The following is a 22,084-nucleotide window of genomic DNA, read 5'->3' as shown; positions in this document are numbered from 1 at the left end:
ATGCACTTATGGCGCGATGCAGCTGGCTATTAAAGGGAATGGGAGATGAGACTCTGAAATTTTCAAAACACACCTATAACTCATTAAGAAAATAAGCTCAACACTTTTAGATCATGCGCCACGGCGCAAAGCGCATTTTTCCGTCCTTAAAATAGCAAAAGTGGATTCTGACACGCCCTGAAACCGTTTGAAATCTAAATTTTAGGCCTTTTAGGAAATATTGTGTTGTAGGTCTTAAATCGTTTTCAAACAGGTCTGTTTCATGTATTGTTACCAAATCTGGCCAAAACCCATACAATCACCAACAATCATCTCAGTAAAACTTTAAACTTTTTATGTAAAAAAAATATTTTTTAACTCTGTTTCATAATGGTTTAATTATTTTTCTTTCAATAATATTTGTTTAAATGTTCTTCATGTATTTACTGCTGAAAACACCAACCTGGACAGATTATCCTGCATACATTTAGTTCATTATAGTTTTTATAACTTTTAAAACATTTTCTTTATTTTTTTTTAATTATTTTAAAGAAAGTTTATGTTAGGAAAAAAGTGTTTGTTTTTTTTTGTTTTTTTTTTGGGCTTAAAATAAAGATCACGATTTTCTCACGATTCTGTAGATGTAAAATAAAGGTAAATATGAGTCGGCTATTATTATTGTTTTTCTCAAACATAGGGTAAAACAATAACCCAATTCACCTATACAACATCCCTCTGGACTGTGGGGGAAACCGGAGCATCCGGAGGAAACCCACGCCAACACATTTTATAATTAATTCTTAATTTTTTTTGTTTTTTTTGTTCTTATTTTGTGGCAAAAAATAAAAATAAAGAGCATGGGTTTCCTCTGGATGCTCCGGATTTCCCCACAATCCAAACACATGCACTATAGGTGAATTTGAATAAACTAAATTGACCGTGGTATATGGGTGTTTCTCAGTACTGGGTTGCAGCTGGAAGGGCATCTTCTGTGTAAAAAATATGCTGGATAAGTTAGCGGTTCATTCCGCTGTGGCCACCCCTGATGAATAAAGAGACTAAGCTGAAGGAAAATGTATAAATGATTTACAGTAAAATACAAAGATCAAAATCTGCCTCAAATTAGTATTTATTTACACATCTACAAATCTTTTTTTCATGTTATACACCCCAAAAAAATTACATTTGCTGTTTGTTTAACCTACGTATTTAAATTGATCTTAAAGAACACAATTATTGTTTTGTTTTTTTTGTGGGGACAACTTAATGGTTTTGAGTTCAATCCACTCAAATTTGTAAAAACTAATAAGTTAACTTAATTCCTTAATGTTGTCGAATCGACTGTGTGAAACTCAGCATTTTTTACAGTGTCCTGTCTTGTGATTTTGGAGCATATCACAAGGACACCTTCTTATTGAATTTAGCGACAGAAGACAATTCACACACACTTGGCCGTCTGTGTAGTGTTGTGTTGTGAGATTACATCGCTCTCACACCCAAACAAGCTCTAATTGGAAGAGCTGGAAGTGAAGCGCAGGGCCTTGACCTTTCCGACCTCTTCCTCTCCTCTCACCAACAGCTCAGACGCCTCCGACATTTTTAATTAGATCGAAAACGCTCCTCCTAATGCCCATCGATTCCTTTATCTTTCCTCTCTCTCTCTCATCCCAGAGTCTCTCCATCTTTGTCCTTTTCTTTCTGCCTGCCTCTGTTTTCACCCTCTAGATTTAATGCTTCTTCACTTGCTCCTGTTAGTGGTTTTCACCTCTTACACTCTCATTTAGGGATTTTGACATTTTACCCTTAAAGGGCCAGTTCAGCCAAATAAAAATAAAAGGGAGTACACCTGTTTCATTAAAATGATTAAGAAATAATTATTTAAAGAAATAGTTAATTTATTAGTTTCAAGCAAAAACAGATTGAGGGCTGCAACCAAGGATTATTTTAATCAATTTTCCAACCGTTTATTCAAAAAAGCTGATAATGAGCTTGAGCTTTTATGATAATAATAATAATAATAATAACAACAACAACAACAATAATAATAATAATAACAATAATAATAATAACAATAATAATAACAATAATAACAACAATAATAATAATAATAATAATAAAACTAAGTAGTTTTGTCCTGTTTTAAGTCAAATATCTAAATATTTTTAAATCAAGATACATACTAGACACATGAAATAGCATAAGAAATGATGTCTTGTTTTCTGAAAAAAACCACACCGCAAAATTAAGTGATTGTTTGCTTAAAACAAGTTAAATTATTTGTGAATTGGGTTAGAAAAATAATCTTAATGAGATATAAGCCCCTTTCACACATACAGACCTTTCTGGAAAATATATATATATATATATATATATATATATATATATATATATATATATATATATATATATATAAGAAAAGTGTAGTTTGAAGATTATGACGTATCATTGTTGCAAGCTTTGATATTTCAAGTTTGTAAACAGTTCATATTTATATTTCTTAGAAACACAAACTGAGTCGGTCAAAGTTTATTGACCTCTGGATTAGTTGGTTGTGTTTATGACTTTACTCTCACACATGCGTCAGTGCACCATCTGTATGCCTTTATTGTTTATGACTGGTTTATTATTTCTCTTTAGGAAGTAATTAGTCATTTAGCATTTTTGTAAACACGGATATATATAAGCAACTGCCATGGTGCAGCTGTGTGTTTTAGTGTAAAGCAGACCCAAAGACTTTTTTGCTCACCAATGCTACAGTTATTTGATCACTAATACAGTAAAAGTGTATAAAATATAGCAGTTAAAATGAGCCATCTAGACAAAACAAGGCAAGTTTATTTATATAGCACATTTTATACACAATCGTAATTCAAAGTGCTTTACATACACTTGAATAAAGGGAAGTATAAGACAATATAAACAACAGAGAATAGAAATGATTAAAAACAGATTAAAATGTGTTAAACAGGTTATAAAAGAATGAAAAAGAAAAAGAAAGACAACAGTGTGATCTGTTGGACATACCGTAGCACAGTGCTCATTCAGTAAAGGCACAGCTACATAGATGTGCTTCAGTCTTGATGTGAATGTGCCTAATGTTGGAGCACATCTGATCATTTCTGGAAGCTGATTCCAGCAGTGAGGGGCGCTGCTAAGAGCTAAAGGCCGATTCACCCTGCATGAACTCTTGGAATTTCTAATTAAATTGATCCTAGTGGTCTGAGTGATCTGTCGGGTTTGTATTCAGTGAGCATATCTGTAATGTATTGAGCTCCTAGGCCATTTAGTGATTAATAGACAAGTAATAATACTTAAAAATCTATTCTGAGTGTAACTGGGAGCCAGTGTAAAGACCTGAGGACAGGTGTGATGTGCTCTGATCTTCTGGTCAGAATCCTGGCAGCAGCGTTCTGGATGAGCTGCAACTGTCTGACTGTGTTTTTTGGGAAGGCCAGTGAGGAGTCCAATACAGTAATCCATCCTGCTGCTGATAAAAGCATGAACATTTGCATATATTTGAACAATATATATTCTATTTGAATACATATTGAACCTGTAATTCATTTATGAGACTCAAAGCTGTTTTTTAAATATTACTACTCCAGTATTCACATGATAATTTTAATTCTAATCATTAGACATTTCTTATTATCACGAATGTTGAAATCAGTTGTGTTGCTTAATATATTATGATTTAAAGGCACATAGTTTATGCAAAAATTTTAATTTACCCGCAATTTGGTTGGTGATCTTTGAGTTTTTTTCCAACTCAAAAGAAAATATTTTGAAGAATGCTAAAAGCCGGTAACCATTGACTTTCACAGTAGCAAAAACAAAATATTATAGAAGTCAATGCTTACAACATTAAAAAAAAAAAAAAAAAAAACTTCTGTTGTTTTGGAAAAATAAACCTTCAAGATTACCAACCAAATTGAGGGTAAATTTAAGTTTTAGGGTGAACTATCCCTTTAAATCACAAAATATGAAGCAGCACAACTTAAAAGTAGATATTTTGAAGAATGTTAGAAACCGGTAACTATTAACTTCCACAGTAGGAAAAAGAAATACTATAGAAGTCAATGCTTACAACATTTTTTAAAATTTCTTCTGTTGTGTTCAAAAAAAGAAGCTCAAATGGGCTTATGACAAGAGAAGGATGAATAAATGACACAATTATCGACAGTTTTAAATTCTCTAAATACTTTTTTCAGGCACTTTTGTTGCTGTTCTGTCTAGAAGATGGGTATGTGTGTGTGTGTGTGTGTTTGTAGTTTTGTAGGAGGTTCTTGGTTTTACAGATTGACTCGAGGCGTTCAAATTCCTGAGTTCTGCCTTGTGTGTATCTGATCTAACCAGGCGTTCTGCCTATACCAGTAAACACAATCACTGTCTGAATGCTACTGTTTACAAGGTATATCAATGTATCAATGTTACATCCTACTGCCTTTTCATAAAGTAACTTAAAGACACAATATGTGACTTTTATATCTTTAAAGTGTACAAAAACTACTAGAACAGTATTGTATAATTTGCTGACTTGTGTACTTGTGTAATGGATGTCCTTCTGCGTTGGTTGTTGGTTGGTGCTAATAAGAAAAAATCCACACAGTAATTTAATTGAACTGGAATTTATTTCTCGTATCACTACACCTCTGTATACAAAAAGCAAATGCAGCCGACATCAGACCAATAAATCTTCACAACTGATTAAATCTTCACAACTGATTTCTGCAGAACTCCTGTACGATAATAAAGACTACAACTCTCATGATTCCACACTCAGTCATGCTATCATCAAAATATTCGTTTGTTTGTTGCCAATATGCGCCCTCTAGTGGCTAAAATAACATACTGTGCCTTTAAGTTATATAAATGCATAGTTTTATTTTTAAACAAGTAGCAGTAATAACAATGCTTGCAGAAGAAGAAATCGTTAAGGTCATTTTCAAGATATAATGGTCAAATTAGAATGTAACGCTCAAGTTGTAATTGCAATCACTGCTGTATTGATTGTGTCATTTAACTGCTGTTGAATCTGTCCGGACTGACAGGGTTTCTGAGGACATGGCTGGCTGGGTGGGTTTTTATTTCCCCCCAGCTCTAGACAGACATTCAGACCTGTTGGGTCTCAGAGTAAGAACCGTCATTAGACGTCCACGGCTCCTCAGGCTGAGATGCTGCTCTGTAATTAGTTGTTCTGAGGTTTGCTGTAATTATTGACTTGAACTGGTATCTTTCCCCACTTCCTTTTCCTCTGGAGGTCTCCTCTTCCGTCTCCATTCTCTTTGTTTCCTTGTATATCCATGGATATATTCAGAATGTGGTCATTTGGAAGATTTAGATGTTACATGTTCATACTAGACTCTGTAAAGCAATATATTGTACTTAAAAATACCACATTTATTATGTTTTCACCCAGCTCTGTCTTTTAAAAATTTTCAGATTGTTTTGTTAAAAAACAAAACAAAAAAAAAACATGTTTGTTAATTCTTTACAATAAAGATTAATTTGTTAACATTAACAACAATAATGTTAGCTGATATTTATTTCTGTTAAATAACTCATTAAAACCAAACAGTGTAACGTTGTTTTATTTAACGGAGCTATTAACCAATACAGATCACCTGCATTTTTAATTAAAACTAATGTAATAACTTCTATAGCAAATTAATATGTTTTTCACTGATGGTAGTTAATGCATTAACTAACGTTTACTAATAAGAACTTTTTATAACTATTAACTTCATTGGTTTTATTTATATCTTGTACTTTTCTTTGTTTGAAACATTTGTTTACTCTGACCATGTACACACAATGAAGCTGTACACCACATAACCGATGATGTTTGTGTGTAGGGGCTGGACAACCACATAACTAATGATGATTGGTGCGTGTTTGTGTATAGGGGCAGGACAACCACATAAATGATGATCATTGGTGCGTGTTTGTCTGTAGGGGCAGGACAACCACATAAATGATGATGAGTGGTGCGTGTTTTTGTGTAGGCGCAAGATAACCACTTAACCGATGATAATTGATGCATGTTTGTGTGAAGGGGTAGGACAACCACATAATTGATGATGATTGGTGCGTGTTTGTGTGTAGGGGTGGGACAACCACACAACCTATAATGATTATTGTGTTTGTGTGTAGGGGCGGTACAACCTTATAACTGATGATGATTAGTGCGTGTTTGTGTGTAAGCGCAGGACAACCACATAACTGATGATAATTGGTGCGTGTTTTTGTGTAGGGGCAGGACAACCACATAACTGAAGATGATTGGTGCACGTTTGTGTGTAGGGGCAGGACAACCACATAATTGATAATGATTGGTGTGTGTTTGTGTGTAGGGGCATGACAACCCTATAACCGATGATGATTGGCGCGTGTTTGTGTGTAGGGGCAGGACAACCACATGACGGATGATGATTGGCGCGTGTTTGTGTGTAGGGGCAGGACAATCACATAACTGATGATGATTGGTGTGTGTTTATGTGTAGGGGCATGACAACCACCTAAATGATAATGATTGGTGTGTGTTTGTGTGTAGGGGCTTGACAACCTTATAACCGATGATGATTGGCGCGTGTTTGTGTGTAGGGGAAGGACAACCATAGAACTGAGGATGATTGGTGTGTGTTTGTGTGTAGGGGCATTACAACCTTATAACCGATGATGATTGGCGCGTGTTTGTGTGTAGGGGCAGGACAACCACTTAACTAATGATAATTGGTGTGTGTTTGTGTGTAGGGGTATGACAACCTTATAACCGATGATGATTGGCGCGTGTTTGTGTGTAGGAGCAGGACAACCACTTAAATGGTGATGATTGGTGCGTGTTTGTGTGTAGGGGCAGGACAATCACATAACTTATGATGATTGGTGTGTGTTTGTGTGAAGGGACAGGACAACCACCTAAATGATGATGATTGATGCACGTTTGTGTGTAGGGGCAGGACAACCACATAACTGATTATGATTGGTGTGTGTTTGTGTGTAAGGACAGGACAACCACATAAATGATGATGGTTGGTGCGTGTTGTGTGTAGGGGCAGGACAACCACATATCTGATGATGATGATGAGTGCGTTAGAAGTATATGGAGTTATGTTTGATATTATTCCTGTAGCGTTTTGTAGTACATTTTTTAATATTGTAATAAAATCTCAACATGAAGTTTTGATTATATCCCTAGTTCACATGCTAACTGAATACCATTTGACCTGCTATAAATAGAGAGGTGTAGTAAAGTATAATTCATATATTAATAAATGCATGTTAAATTCTGGTTACATGGATGTTCTGGAGAAATAATGAGCTGTGTATCGAACATAAGCTTGCTAGTTTTCCATATCTCATACACAATATATCTCAAAATTATTGTTATCGCAATAATAGTAAGTGCAATATATGTATAGCAGACGTGACATTTATTTTATGCATTGATTATTTATCTAAATTTGACAAATCAGATGGAGTCGTGATGGAATCAGATCTTAAACCCCGCCCCCAGCAGTTGCTGTTCTGCTATTGGCTGTTTTTTCCTTAGAAGTTGCATAACTGCATTTCTCTGAGCTGAAATACAGTAAATTTGAAATAAAATTACAAATTAAAAGCTGTTTTCTACATGAAAATATTGTGAAATGCAATTTATTATTGTAATAAAATACAGAATTTATTATTCCGGCCTTCAGTGCCGCGTGATCATTCTGAAATCATTCCAATACACTAATAACTCTTAAAGTTTTTTTGACACATACAGTGTTTATTTTAGGAATATTAATAAGTGACTTTCTTCCATATGAAATAAAAGTATTTATGTCATCAATAAAAACACAGTGTATGCCATGTTTATCTTCTTTACAGTCATGACCCTCAGGCCAAGTGGCCTCTGACCCTTGCTAGTGTGTTTCCTATGTAGGTTAGTCGTGGCAGAGTTTAGCATCTGGAGTTCACATGCTGCACTGTCTGAATGCATCACTCTTCCCACACACACACACACACACACACACACAAGGAGTTTGTTAACCCTTTGACACCTTACGCCTTTTTCTGTTAGCACTCTGCTGTTGCGGATGTTACCTTAATGTCCTGTGCGAAGTGTAGAAACAGACACTTCATGTCATAGTAAGCAGTAACACCTCCTGCGCATGCATAGCTGAAGGTGCAAAAAAGGGGGAAAATTAAAATTACGTAGACTATCTCTATTCTCTAATGACCTGAAATGCTTCCATTATTCTAATTTGTAATTCACTTTAGATAAAAGTGTCTGCTTAACAGTGATGAGAATAATGGTATTATTAATAAATGGTGTTACTAATGAAATAACTTCTTTTTTAGTAACGAGTAATCAAATTTCCACCATTACTGCGAATAATGTGCCATTATATGATTTATATATAAATAGCAATTAGACACACTTTTTTATCGGCCTCCATCAACCAGCTGTGGTGTGTGTGAGTGTGACGCATAACTGATGATGATTGGCATGTGTGTAGGGGTGGGACAACCACATAACTGTTATAATTACAAATCTAAAAGTTTTTAATAAACAAACAAGCAACATTTGACAATGACAACATTTGTATATATTTGTATATGTCATCAGTTCTTTACTAAACTAACTAGAAATGTAATTCTTATTTTATCACTATTAAAAAGCAAAGAATTAATGTGAAAAATTAAGTCCTAACAAGATATGAATTTTGAAGTAGTTTCTTATTATATATGCATATTTAACCATTCTAGAGTAGGTTTAAAATTTAAATGCTTATTTGTATTTTTTGTTATAATATATATAATATAAACTTAAATAGATGCATTGCTTTATGGTATTAAAAAATGATAAAGTATGGTAGAACTCGATTGGAATGAAGCTTGTTTACTATAAATTGTAGCTATTTATTTAACAATCACTCTCTCTAAATTAGTGTTTAGTCAGACAATCGTGTGTGTGTGTGTGTGTGTGTGTGTATGTGTGTGTGTGTGTGTGTGTGTGTAAGAGGACTTTAATGCAGCAGTACAAGATGATTTTGTCGACTTAAATTTGAACAACGTGTTTTAGTGGCAGAAAGAGGAAGGGTGTGTGGTAACACCGTCTTTTTCACAGATGTGTGTGGTTTCGTCTCTGTCTGTCACTGTGCATTTGTGCGTGTGATCTGATGTGTATTTCCATTTATAGATGCCTTCTCTGTAGATATCGACGGGCTATATGCATCACTTGTTCCTCTAATAAACACATCTACAGTTAGGCCTGTGCAGTATGACGATGTCGACAAAATAAAGTCTGTTGTTTCACTTTATACTCTTATTTATTTACTTACATTGTTTTTAGCAATGCACTCAATTGATGTTTGCTGCTTGTTCAATTTACTTATTTGAAATGAGCTTGAAACAACACAATTTTTTTTTGACAACTTAATTGTTTTTTGTGCAATCCACTTAATTTTCTAAAAACTAATAATTCGCCCACTGAAGCTAAGCAGGGCTGCGCCCGGTCAGTACCTGGATGGGAGACCACATGGGAAAACTAGGTTGCTGCCGGAAGTGGTGTTAGTGAGGCCAGCAGGGGGCGCCCACCCTGCAATCTGTGTGGGTCCTAATGCCCCAGTATAGTGACAGGGACGCTATACTGCTCAGTGAGCGCTGTCTTTCGGATGAGACGTTAAACTGAGGTCCTGACTCTCTGTGGTCAGGGTCTTTCGAAATGATGATGTCTTTCGAAAAAGAGTATGGGTTTAACCCAGGCATCCTGGCCAAATCTGCCCACTGGCCTCTGTCCATCATGGCCTCCTAACCATCCCCATATTCCAATTGGCTTCATCACTCTGTCTCCTCTCCACCAATCAGCTGGTGTGTGGTGTGTGGTCTTTTCAAAGGAGATTCCCCCCATTGTGTAAAGAGCTTTGAGTGCCCAGAAAGGCGCTATATAAATGTAAGGAATTATTATTATTATTATTATAATAAGTTAACTTAGTTCTTTCATGTTGTCCAAACACAAATCCATTGTGTGGAGCCCAGTGTTTTTTTACAGTATAACTTTTCATCATTTATGTGAGCGCATTATTACACTCAATTATTCTAATGCAGACAGAAATATGAATAACAACAATGTGAGAAAGTTGCATTGTTGAAAATACAATGTTTTTTTAAAGAAAAATTTGTGATTATTTTCTCAAGCTTTAAAAAAACATTTTGTACAATCAAGGTTGTAATTTGCCCCCCCCCCCCCTTTTTTTTTGAACCTTGCCGCCAAAATGAATTAGCAAACAATTGAACTTAAAATACAATTACAACCGGAATAGATAAAAATTAAGCAAAATGGAAATTATTAATAATAATAATAATAATATTAATAATAATAATAAATAAAATAATAAAATAATAAAAAATAAATTAACAAAAAAATTAACTTTACAGTATTGTATACATTTACAATTATACTATATTATATGTGAAAATAATTGAAATAAATAATTACCTACAGTACATTATAATATAAATCAATAATCTGTTACATAAAGTGGTCTTCTACATAAAACCAAACCATATTGGTGGTCACAATTAAACCTGTTTGCACAGATTTCTCAGTTAAAGGATAGAGTCTTCTTTTTTTTAAAACATATGATCATAGGTTGCCATGTTTCATACTTTTTTTGGACAGATCCCGCAAACGAGTGATAATTTCCGAGAAATTTCGTGTCTCTCCCCTCCGGTCCTCAAATATGTCACAAAGCCTTCTCCAATGCATCACCCCTGCTCTTCAAATATGTCGCGGCCCTGCTCCCCTATTGTATCGTAGTTAGAAATTCCAGTATGGTGACAGCATTAGACTTAAATGCTCACTGTAAAAATGTCATTGTATTTTGGCGGTAAAAATAAGTCGCATTATACTGTGAGCATCCCAGTACCAATCTGGCAGAACGTGCATTGAATTTTTAGGTCACGAAGGCAGGTTCACCCCAGGAGAAATGTGATGGTGACTTTATAACAGGAGTATATAATATCAGATTAACTTTATCCCATAGAGGAGGAGGATTTTTATTTCTCATGGCTTTTCTTGAGCACACACTCCTCTCATTCTGCTCCCTGTGCTTTGAAGTGCATTTAAACACCACCATTAATCAGTATCATCACTGTATTAAATGCTACTGAGCATGTAGTGCGATTATAGAAATATGCAGGTGGCAGATGATGCACATGCATAATGGCTTTTAAATGTTTAATAAACATACCAGCGCATTTTAGAAAGTGCGTAAATGACTTTAATCGTCTTCTAACAACTCTTCTCATTACTGAAGTTTGCATGCACTTTAGGGATGAGCGATAATTGCAAACAGAATCTATTTTTAAAGACGTAAAACAAGGCTTCATGACTTTACACTTTCTCTCTCTTTTGCTCTGACGGCTTAAGAGGCTTAGGCCATGAAGACATTTCCGCTGTTTTTTCCCATGAATTTCTTGGGAGGGAGTGTGTCTGTGACTTTTTTTTTTTTAACACTGGAACAGCGATAGAAATGTTTGACTAGCAAGTGCACTTGAACTAGGGAGCTGATTAAGACATGCCCTAATTCATCTTGTGTGAATGCATAATGTTTATCTGAAAACACAAGAGCAGGACTGGCATTGATGCACACTAATAGGAGTCATTAGATCGATAGTTCACGCAAAAATGTAAACGCATGTTAAATTTACTCATCCTGAAGTCATCGGTGATTGCTGTTTTCTTCATGAATAAAGATTTTTAGCTGGAACGTGGTCTTCGGTGTTTCATTTAATCCAAGTTAACAGCTTTCAGAACTTTGAAAGTAAAACAAACACACTCAGGTGAAATAAAATCAATACCCTCGACTTCTGATGATACATTGAGGTGAAGCATGATACCTTATAACCCTAAATCAGCAGTCTGTAAGAGAACTTAAAGGACACCTAAGGTGAAAAATCTACTTTTCAAGCTGTTAGGACAAACATATGTGTATATATAGTGTATAGACCATCATATTGGGGTGATACAAACACACACAGTCCTTTTTTTTTTTCAATTTAACAACATAAAAACGGTGGACCAATTAGAGCGGTTTTTAGACCGACCGCAACTTTACGTAGAAGTGCGGTCCCCCCGCCCACTGAATTGATTGACAGCTGCGCGCATTAACATGTTCCGGTAGCCATGTGTATGTCAACAAGACCAGGCCAGACGTACGCAAAGCAACCGGGAATAAAAGGTCTGTTCTGTTCGCTAGGATCAGCAATCATCATCAAATGTGATTAAGAGTAAGTTTCACATGTTTAAAGTGTTTTAAAACAGAGCATGTGTGTAATGAAGTACAACGATTTACTTCAGCTTTACTTCAACAGCACAGCCGCGTGTCAGAACAATTATAAAAGAAGATGCTTTAATCGCGGTTTGTGGAAGTTAAATCAGGTTTATTTTGTACATTAACATAACAGATATCCACACAGTACTGAAGGTTAGCCTGTATCCTGTCACATTTGAGGGCAAAAACAGTGCTAAACGTGCTCTGTCTGTCTGCCTGCCTGTGTGTGTGTGTGTCAGATGCGGTGTGTGTGTGCATCTCTCTGTGTGTGTGTGTGTGTGTGTGTGTGTGTGTGTGTGAACTTTGTTACGATATTGTGTGTGACTCATCAATGCAACTTCACAATACTGATTAGTAAAGATTAGTTCTTACTGTAGTATTTCTCACAAACGCTACGTGAGACCTTCTTCCTTTAAGTCTGTCTGTTGTCTGACGCAGAGGGAGGAGATTAAAGCACGCGGGAAGGCATGTAGAAACAGTAGGTGGAAAAGACTCGTCTTAAAGGCGTCTTAAAGCCTCCCCCCCCCCCCCTTGCTGGAAATCAGTATAAATCAGCATCTTGTAAAAGGTATAATGAAAAATCTGATGGGTGTTTTGAGCTGAAACTTTATATACACATTCTAGAGACGCAAAAGACTTATATTATATCTGAAAAAAGGGGTAACCTAGGTGGCCTTTAAGATCATTTACCATGTTATTTCCTTTAATGCTGATTTTTAAAGTTTGAATCATTATGAATGTCTACTTTTGGACGTTAAAGTTACAGTTTTAACCCAAATCATCAGTCCAAGGCACTTGCAAATGTAGTTTTGAAGAAAAGTTTTGAAAACCTTTATTCACATTGCTAGTATATTAAAAACAGCACACTTATTATTAAATTTAATCGTGACACGATTACATTTCTAAACAGTTCAGACAGATATGCAACTCAAACAGTAATGATAAATGAACAATTATTGACATTACAGAAAAAAGCAACATTATAAAAGCAAAAATACTGTTTCAGGTACAAACCGTCTTCGAAGCTAGCATGCTTATTAATGAGGTTGCACCGCATACACAATAGAGCGCGCTGATTGGTTTAAACCAAGCCTTACCCGTGAATGTATGCAGCACACTCAGAGACGTAATACGGTACTGCCAGGTACAGACGTTCAGTCTACATGCTGGAATACATGCTAAGATCTCATGGCCCTGACGCAGCTTCAAAAATTTGTTTCAAACCGGAAGTATGAATTTGCTACAAAGAAACAAAAACGACCATTTTCCACTTTTTAGTGAAATATAGGTGCCCTGATAGAGTTTTTAGCAATGTGAGACACGTATACGACTGTCAACAGCTCAAAACATGTTTTGGTGTTACATGACTTAAGATCATTTACCATGTTATTTCCTTTAATGCTGATTTTTAAAGTTTGAATCATTATGAATGTCTACTTTTGGACGTTAAAGTTACAGTTTTAACCCAAATCATTAGTCCAAGGCACTTGCAAATGTAGTTTTGAAGAAAAGTTTTGAAACCTTTATTCACATTGCTAGTATATTAAAACAGCACACTTATTATTAAATTTAATCGTGACACGATTACATTTCTAAACAGTTCAGACAGATATGCAATTTCAACAATAATGATAAACGAACAATTATTGACATTGCAGTAAAAAAGCAACATTATAAAAGCAACACTAATGACCCGTAACTCCAAACAATTCTTCTTTTATTCCCACTTGTTTTGGCAACACAACGTGGCGTCTCTCTGCCGTCTGAACACCGTTTCAGGTACAAAAAGTCTTCGAAGCTAGCATGCATATTAAGGAAGTTGCGCCTCATACACAATAGAGCGCACTGATTGGTTTGAACCAAGTCTTACTTATAAATAGATGCAGCCCACTCAGAGACGTAATACGGTACTCCCAGGTACAGACGTCCAGTCTACATACTGCAATACACGCTATTATCTCATGCCCGTGACGCAGCTTCAAAAATTTGTTTCATACTAGAAGTATGAATTTGCTAGAAATAACAAAAACAACCAATTTTCATTTTTTAGTGAGATATATGTGTCCTAATAGTGTTTTTAGCAGTGTGAGACACGTATACGACATGTCAACAGCTCAAAACATGTTTTGGTGTTTCGTGACTTAAGATCATTTACCATGTTGTAACCTTTAATGCTGATTTTTAAAGTTTGAATCATTATGAATGTCTACTTTTGGACGTTAAAGTTACAGTTTTAACCCAAATCATCAGTCCAAGGCACTTGCAAATGTAGTTTTGAAGAAAAATTTTGAAAACCTTTATTTACATTGCTAGTATATTAAAACAGCACAGTTATTATTAAATTTAATCGTGACACGATTAAACTTCTAAACAGTTCAGAAAGATATGTAACTCAAACAATAATAATAAACAAACAAATATTGACATTGCAGTAAGGAGGAAAAAAAAAAAATATATATATATATATATATATATATATATATATATATATACTGTTTCCTCACTATAACGCAGTCCACCTTTCGTGGTCTCGCCGTTTTGTGGATTTTTTTGTGTGCAATATGACATGTTTATTTTTTATAACACATTGTGTTCTGCATCCTGATTGGCTGTAGACCATTGTCAATCAATCTTCTCTGTGTCTCCTGTACAGAACAGACTGGGTCGGATTAATGTAAGGGCTAAGTGTGGCTAAAGCCCCAGGGCCCGCGGAAGAAGGGGCCCTTGATTGGCTAAAGAATTAATTTGAGTTATGACGTGGGAAACGCCGTTATGCTTTCTCTTGATGGTAATGTGTATTTCTTTTGATTTGCTGCTGTTCAAAAACATATCGCCGGTGCTAAACTGAGGTTCAGAGTGGCTGTAGCCCAATCAGAAATATTGAGTAACCCTGTTTTAGTCACCCATAAGGGTCATCAGATGTCCCATAATCTGGAAACAGGGACTCTAAAACAGCAGATCAGCTGGTCACTGGTCTTTTGGTGTTTTGTGACCCTTTAAGGACAATTTTATCACAAATAATATATAAATATAAATATATTTATCCAATTTAATACAAGAATTGCTGTGCTGTGAAGTAAATATAAATCGGTGTATGGAAAGCATCGTCAATGCACTGTGATGCACCGAGATATCGAATTGAACCGAATTGATGGCAGGATAATCATAACCGAATCATGAGACCAGTGTAGTGATAATAAATGTGATTTGATTTTGATTCTGTCATATTTTGTATGGTGAGGGTCTAAAAAATACATTTGCAATGTAATTATTATACATGCAAATGTGTCTCCCCTACTCTGAATCATGGATCAGTCCAGACAAACAAATCAGTTAAATTGTGTAGATTACATTAAGATGCAAATGAGGAGTGATAAAATACATTAAGCTAAAAATAAAAGTAAAAATAAATGCATAAAAATACAAAGGGTGCTGAAATTGCTTGGGTGCCCAAATCGATAAATCCACCCCTGCACCCATTAGCTACTAATATATTCCTCTGAGTTACTTTCCAAGTGACAGTTTTTATACCTTTATTTCTGAGAGTGTATATGGAGGAAACCTGGCCTGTGGACCCTCGGAAGGTGAAAAGTGATGAGCAAGCATGTGTGACATACCACACGAAACCTCTTCCCCCATAAACCATGGCTCTATGTAAGCATCTGGGCCTGTTTTGATAGGACGGCGGGTTCGGGACACAGAGGGGTCCTGCAGTTTGGTTTTCCTGCGTATTTGGAAGTATTTCAGCGGGCAGGGGGAGGTGCGGAAATTCCTGTCTTGCGTAAAAAGCAATGTCGCCGAGTCCACATACTCGCACACTAATCTCATAAACACAAACCGGCCCCCATAAGATACAACAGACCCCACTGCGACTTTGAACACATGTGCAACGAGTTTAAGTGATTTTTAAATTGAAATCAAAGGCTGCAGTGGAGGGATGGGATTATGGGAAGAGGAATCAAAGGGAAGAAAAGCGAAGCAAAACAGTAACCTGATGGTTTTGCGTCATCTTGACTCATCTGTAATGCACAAGGATAGCAGAAGTGAAGGGAGATGGATGCATTGCTCAAACCGTCCACTGTCTGGATGTTTTCTGCCCTCTAGTTTGAAAACCAAAACAGTGAAGAATGTTAAAAAACTGCATGTCTCACAGCCTGATGATCAGTTCTTAGCATTTATGAGTAAGACACTTTGAAAATGAATAATTCTGGGTAATTGGTGGCGCCGTTGTTGCTAGAAGGTATACAGCTGTGATCTAAAGTTAATGAGAAATATTTATAATATTTATTAAATTACACATTAATCATATTTTATTAGCTAGATGGCATACAGCTGAGGATACGCACGTCAATATAGCATAATCTAATAAAATCGTAATTTATTGGATTATGCTATATTGACGTGAGGATCCGCGGCTGTATCCCATCTAGACTTCACCCTCTCCTGCATTGCAGTGAAGTCTAGATGGGATACAGCTGAGGAAATTCGCATCAATATAGCAAAATGCTTATCACACTGTACAACAAATAATATATTTACAATACTGTGAGGTTTGGGTTTAGGGTTGGGGTAGGGCTAGACACTAATGAAATACGATTATTGCGTAATTTAATAAATAATATTAACACTTCTCGTTAATTTTCCGATCACGGCTGCATCCCATCTAGCTACAACCACAGGAAAGATTCGAGCTTCTGGATTTACGTCATGTTTATAAAAAAATTTCTGCCGAAATGCATAAAGGTAAGCAACTGTTTATCTGGGAGAGGAATAGAGAAATATTCTAGTAACATAAACAGTGTGTATCTTACATGATTGAAGCACACCATACTGATTTATTGAAAAATAAATATTATTGCCATCTTCGTAGACATCCACGTGTAGTTTACAAACCTTAAATGTTATGTTTTGTTTGTAGTTATGTGTATTTGAATGTTTGAAACCTAAATGAAATGTAATGTTTATTTTCTATGTCATAATCTGGGCCTTTATCACAACAGCATAAAGAATAGCAAACATAGTCGAGTTTCAGGATGAAATAATTTATTTATTATCGTTGAATATTCGGTTTTATTTCATGCAAATGAATGCAATCACCATTTGCTGTTGACTTTAAATATACAGGCTGATTGTTATTCTTGTGTTGTTCTGTTGCCTGAAAGTCATTGTCTGCTTTTCCTTAATTGCAGGACTTACAGCCAGAAGAAGGCCACTCTGGAGAGAGATTACGCACAGGTGAGAATACGCTTTCCGTCTTTCCTGATTATTATGATTATGATGATGATATCAGAGGGTTTGAGTGTGTTTTGTTGATTACAGCTCTGTTGCGTTGATTAATGTTACACTGAAGCCATTGCAGATGTTCACTACTCTTATGCTCTTACAGCCCAAAACCATTGTCTATTACTATGGGACCACTGGAAATCTGTGGCTTCAGTAGGTTATTCAATAGGAGTAGTTCACCCAAAAATGAAAAGTCCATCATCATTTAATGATCCTATTCTTGTTTCAAACATTTTAAAGAAGAACTTTTAAAGAAAGCTTGAAACTTGTAACCATTGACTTTCATAGTATTTGTCTATCCTATTATGGAAGTCAGTGGTTGCAAGATTTCAGCTTTCTTCAAATGGTCTTCTTTTGTGTTCGACAGAAGAAAGATACTTGGGTTGAAACAAGTCAAGGGTCAGTAAATAGTGACAGAGGTTTTATTTTTGTGCGCTAATGAGACAGTTTTTTTAGAGAATTTGTCAACAGATTTGAGCTAATCACTGTGAACCTGGTTGAGTTGAGCACAAATCCTGCCAGAAGTCTTGTCCAAACTTCTGTCGCTGTTTGAATGTTGGAAAATCGCACCGGTTTGGTTCCAACTAAAGCTTAGCAGTTCATGAAGTATGATTTTTTTATTTATTATTATTTATTTATTTTTTTTAAATGCTTCTTTTTGGTACTAATTACATGTTTTATAATGTGCTTTTTGGTTGTAGTGAATCCTTCTGTTTTGTCAACCTCTTTCCTGAATTGATTGCGGGTTCTTTAAGCAGGTGTATGTCTATGAAAAGGCCATTTGCATAAGAACGTGAAACAGGTTTATTTTTCTACCTATGAAAGCAGGCTGATTGAATGAAAATGTTTAAGTGTTTCAAATCCTATTTACACATGCGTTTAGAGTTATCCACTTATTAAATATTACTAATAAAATTCTAATATCAGATGTAACTTTGCTATATATCCAGGTCTGATGGGCTTCTGTCTTGTAGTTTACATTAGGAAATGGGTTGTGGTGTTTTTTCTCAATTGTTATATTGCTTCATCATGCACTTCAGTTTGTCCTCCAGACTGCGTTATCTTAATTTTATATAACATAAAATGATCATTTTTTATGTATTGTGAGAAGCTGACTGTACGTTCACACGGAAAGCGGTGAGAGCGTCAAAGTAGCCGGAAGTCATTCATTTTGAATGGGAGCCAGCGACAATAAGCAATGAGGAGCAGCGCATGTTCGCCGGTGTGGGCGTCGAGGAGAGTTCAAGTCAGCTTTATGGTTATGAACTATGATGTGGTTCGGAGGCAAGCAATCAGAATGTAGAAGCCCACTGCTTGAGAGGAGTCACAGACTTGTAAACTTTGGTTCCGACTACAGTTGTTCGCAAGGGTTTGATTATTGCGGTTGCTGGATTTCCAATTATTTGCAGTGTTTTCTTACAGGAACGTGCATTTAAAAAGTTTCTGGCGAGTTACTGATGTACGTTAATGTTATATATATATATATATATATTTTTTTTTTTTTTTACTTTAAAAAGCGGGAATCTCATGTACAGTACAAAACAGCTGCCTCAGGATATTTCAGACATATGCACACATTGGATAATTAAGTGCAGCAAAGCCACAACAAAAGCAATTTGATTTCCCATTGTTAAATGAATTTGATAAAAAGTACGGAACATTTTTACGCTAGAAAGCATGTTTATGCAGGAATGTAACTGATATGATATGCTGCAACGGCCCCTTTAAATACGAGATTAATGTAGCAAATTTTGACACTCTCTTTGCCGGAGCTGAAGGCGTTGTCGCAAGGGCGGCCAGAGCGACCTTTGACGCTCTTGTCTCTCACCACCTTCGGTATGAACTTAGGCACCGTTTACACTAATGCGTTTTCGTTTTAAAATGCATACGTTTTTCTTTGGTTACGCCATCCGTCCACACTACGCCGGAGTTCTCAAGCACTGAAAACGGAGCATTTTGAAAACGCTGGAGAGGCCGTTTTCATTCTGAAACGCTGCTGCTCTGTCTTAGTGTGGATGAGGAAAAATGGAGACATCTGAAAATGGAGGCGGGGCTGTTAAGATTCACTACCTGATTGGGGCTTTTGTGTCATCGCGTATCCTTCCCTTATTGGTCAAGCCTCTATCACTTGACTATAACACATGGCTTCAACGCTACCGGAAGACAGTACTGTAAACAACAACATGGGTGCAGAAATGGGAGCGTTGTTTGCACTATTGTCTGTTTTAGGCGCCATTGTGCAGTTATTCATTTGTTACGTTTAGTAACAACTCGACCTCATCGTCTGTCCACAAAAATACCTCTCTTGCTTTCTTTGCCATCGCGTTTAATGTTCAACCCGCGTTTGTTGACCAACAATAACCATCTTCCATCTTCATCCTCCTGCTAATGTAGATGTTGGACTGAAGCAACTGATATTCATTTACACTGAGGAAAGGCAGAGGGTTGCTGGAGAACTACTGAGAGATTTCAGCTGCTGTCTGGACTTTCACTGCTCTTCTACACCTTCCTTTCTTTATGTGTTCAGTACTTTCTTCCTGCATCTTTTCATTTTATTACACAGAACTTCATTTGTATTGATTTTTTTTTTTTTTTTGCATATATATATTTCTTTGGTTGTTACTAACATCCGGTAAAATTTTTAAAGTCAACAGCACCTTTAGAAATTTGTTTTCTGAGAAAAAATGGTGACGTGTTTAATATTTATTTCCACCACTTTATATAATTTTAAACTATTAATTGATTTAATTTATACAAAAACACTGTATTATACTGTATATCAGGATATGAGATGATTTATTTAGTCATATGAGATTTTTGTCATATTTTCCAACCTTACGTATGATCATTATTACCAGGTCATTCATATTTCACAAGTGCACTTTTTGCATTTATCATTCATTTCGACATCAGACATGAGTCTGCTGCATTTTATCACCAAGATAATCTTTTTTTTATTGCTCCGGCAATATCTCAGTGCTTGTCAAGAAGATATGTACTGTGGTTTCTTCTGGCAGTGTTTAAACTGAGCTGCACTTGAAGCTGAAGCGTTTCCAGACACTCTCACAGGTTAACACAATGTTCTTTTTAGCCAACCGAAATGTGTCTGGTCTTAGTACACCTCTGCTTCTCCTGCTGTTTGAAGTTTATCTGTGCAGTGTTAAATAGGGGTGTAAACTGCCAAGAACGTAGGGCTGCTCGATTTTGGGAAAAATCATAATCACGATTATTTTGGTCATAATTGTAATCACGATTATTCCAAACGATTATTAGTTGAAGTCGAAATTATTAGCACTTCTAAGAATTGTTTTTAAATAAATATTTCCCAAATGATGTTTAACAGAGCAAGGAATTTTAACAGTATTTCCTCTAATATTTTTACTTCTGGAGAAAGGCTTATTTGTTTTGTTTTGGCTAGAATAAAAGCAAATTTAAATATTTTGAAACCTCTTTTAAGGTCAATATTATTAGCCCCTTTAGGCAATCTATATTTTTGATTGTCTGCAGAAGAAACTACTGTTATATAATGACTTGCCTAATTACCTTAATTAAGCCTTTGAATTTGAATGTTTGTATTTTAAAAAATATCTACTAAAATATTATGAGCTGTCATCATAGCAAAGATAAAATTAATCAGTTATTAGAAATAAACGATTAAAACTATTATGTTCAGAAATCTTATTTCCATTAAACAGAAATTGGGGGAAAGGTTGCTAATATTCAGGAGGGCTAATAATTCTGACTTCAACTGCATATATTATTTACTCCCTGCAAAGGAAAGAGAAATAAATACAATAGAATAAAAATATGAAACAAACTTTGCTTTTAGCATCTTCACCGTAAGAAAAACACTTTAGCTACAAAAGTCTTCAGTCAAGAGCAGAGAGGGATTTTCTCGTTGTTTTATTAATCATGATAAAACAGTCGGCAGCTGTGCTCTGTCACTTTAATGGTTTCTCTTTCACGTGTCTTTTGATCCTCCTCAACTCGTTTGTTTATTACACAATGAGGGTTAATATGAATAATCACTAAACACTGCGTTTTGACACCTATTTGAACATTAAAGCGCTCGCGTTAATGACTTTAGATGTGTGTGCTCTCTGCTCGTCACAATGTGCGAATGAGACCAAGTGCAGACCGCATGCTTCTGACTGTCTGCGCGCCGCACACACACAAGCATGCGGTCTTTCGCGCTTTTAAGAGCAACAAGTGAGGACAACTGGAAAGGGGGCCGTAAATAATGTAATAATCGTTTATCTCGATTAATGTTTTTTTTATAATCGTTAGAAGCCAAAATCGAAATCGAATTTTCGATTAATTGCACAGCCCTACAAGAACGCGCACACAATAGATGTCTGTACCTACAAATGTCAGCTATATATATATATATATATATATATATATATATATATATATATATATATATATATATGTGTATGTATGTATGTATGTGTATATATATATATATATATATATATATATATATATATATATATATATAT

At 35.6% G+C, this 22,084-nt stretch overlaps 1 protein-coding gene across 17 annotated transcripts in view; it reads left to right on the top strand.

Moving 5' to 3' along the window:
- The window catches only part of fchsd2 (FCH and double SH3 domains 2), a 185,442-nt gene that overhangs the window by 30,184 nt on the left and 133,174 nt on the right, over window positions 1-22,084 (top strand). For all 17 annotated transcript variants that reach the window (XR_015514578.1, XR_015514575.1, XR_015514579.1 and 14 more), the window contains exon 3: window positions 17,489-17,534. Coding sequence is in view for 4 of the 17 variants with exons in the window: in XM_087292845.1 (XP_087148971.1) it covers window positions 17,489-17,534 (46 nt within the window). In the remaining 13 variants the exon portion in view is untranslated. The remainder of the gene's footprint in view (window positions 1-17,488; window positions 17,535-22,084) is intronic.

The sequence above is a fragment of the Danio rerio genome, chromosome 18 (assembly GCF_052040795.2).
Source record: "Danio rerio strain M-AB ecotype USA chromosome 18, GRCz13ab, whole genome shotgun sequence".
In the NCBI taxonomy this organism is placed as follows: domain Eukaryota; kingdom Metazoa; phylum Chordata; class Actinopteri; order Cypriniformes; family Danionidae; genus Danio; species Danio rerio.
The sequence above is the reverse complement of the archived record's forward strand: the minus strand, read 5'-3'. Positions and strand labels throughout refer to the sequence as shown.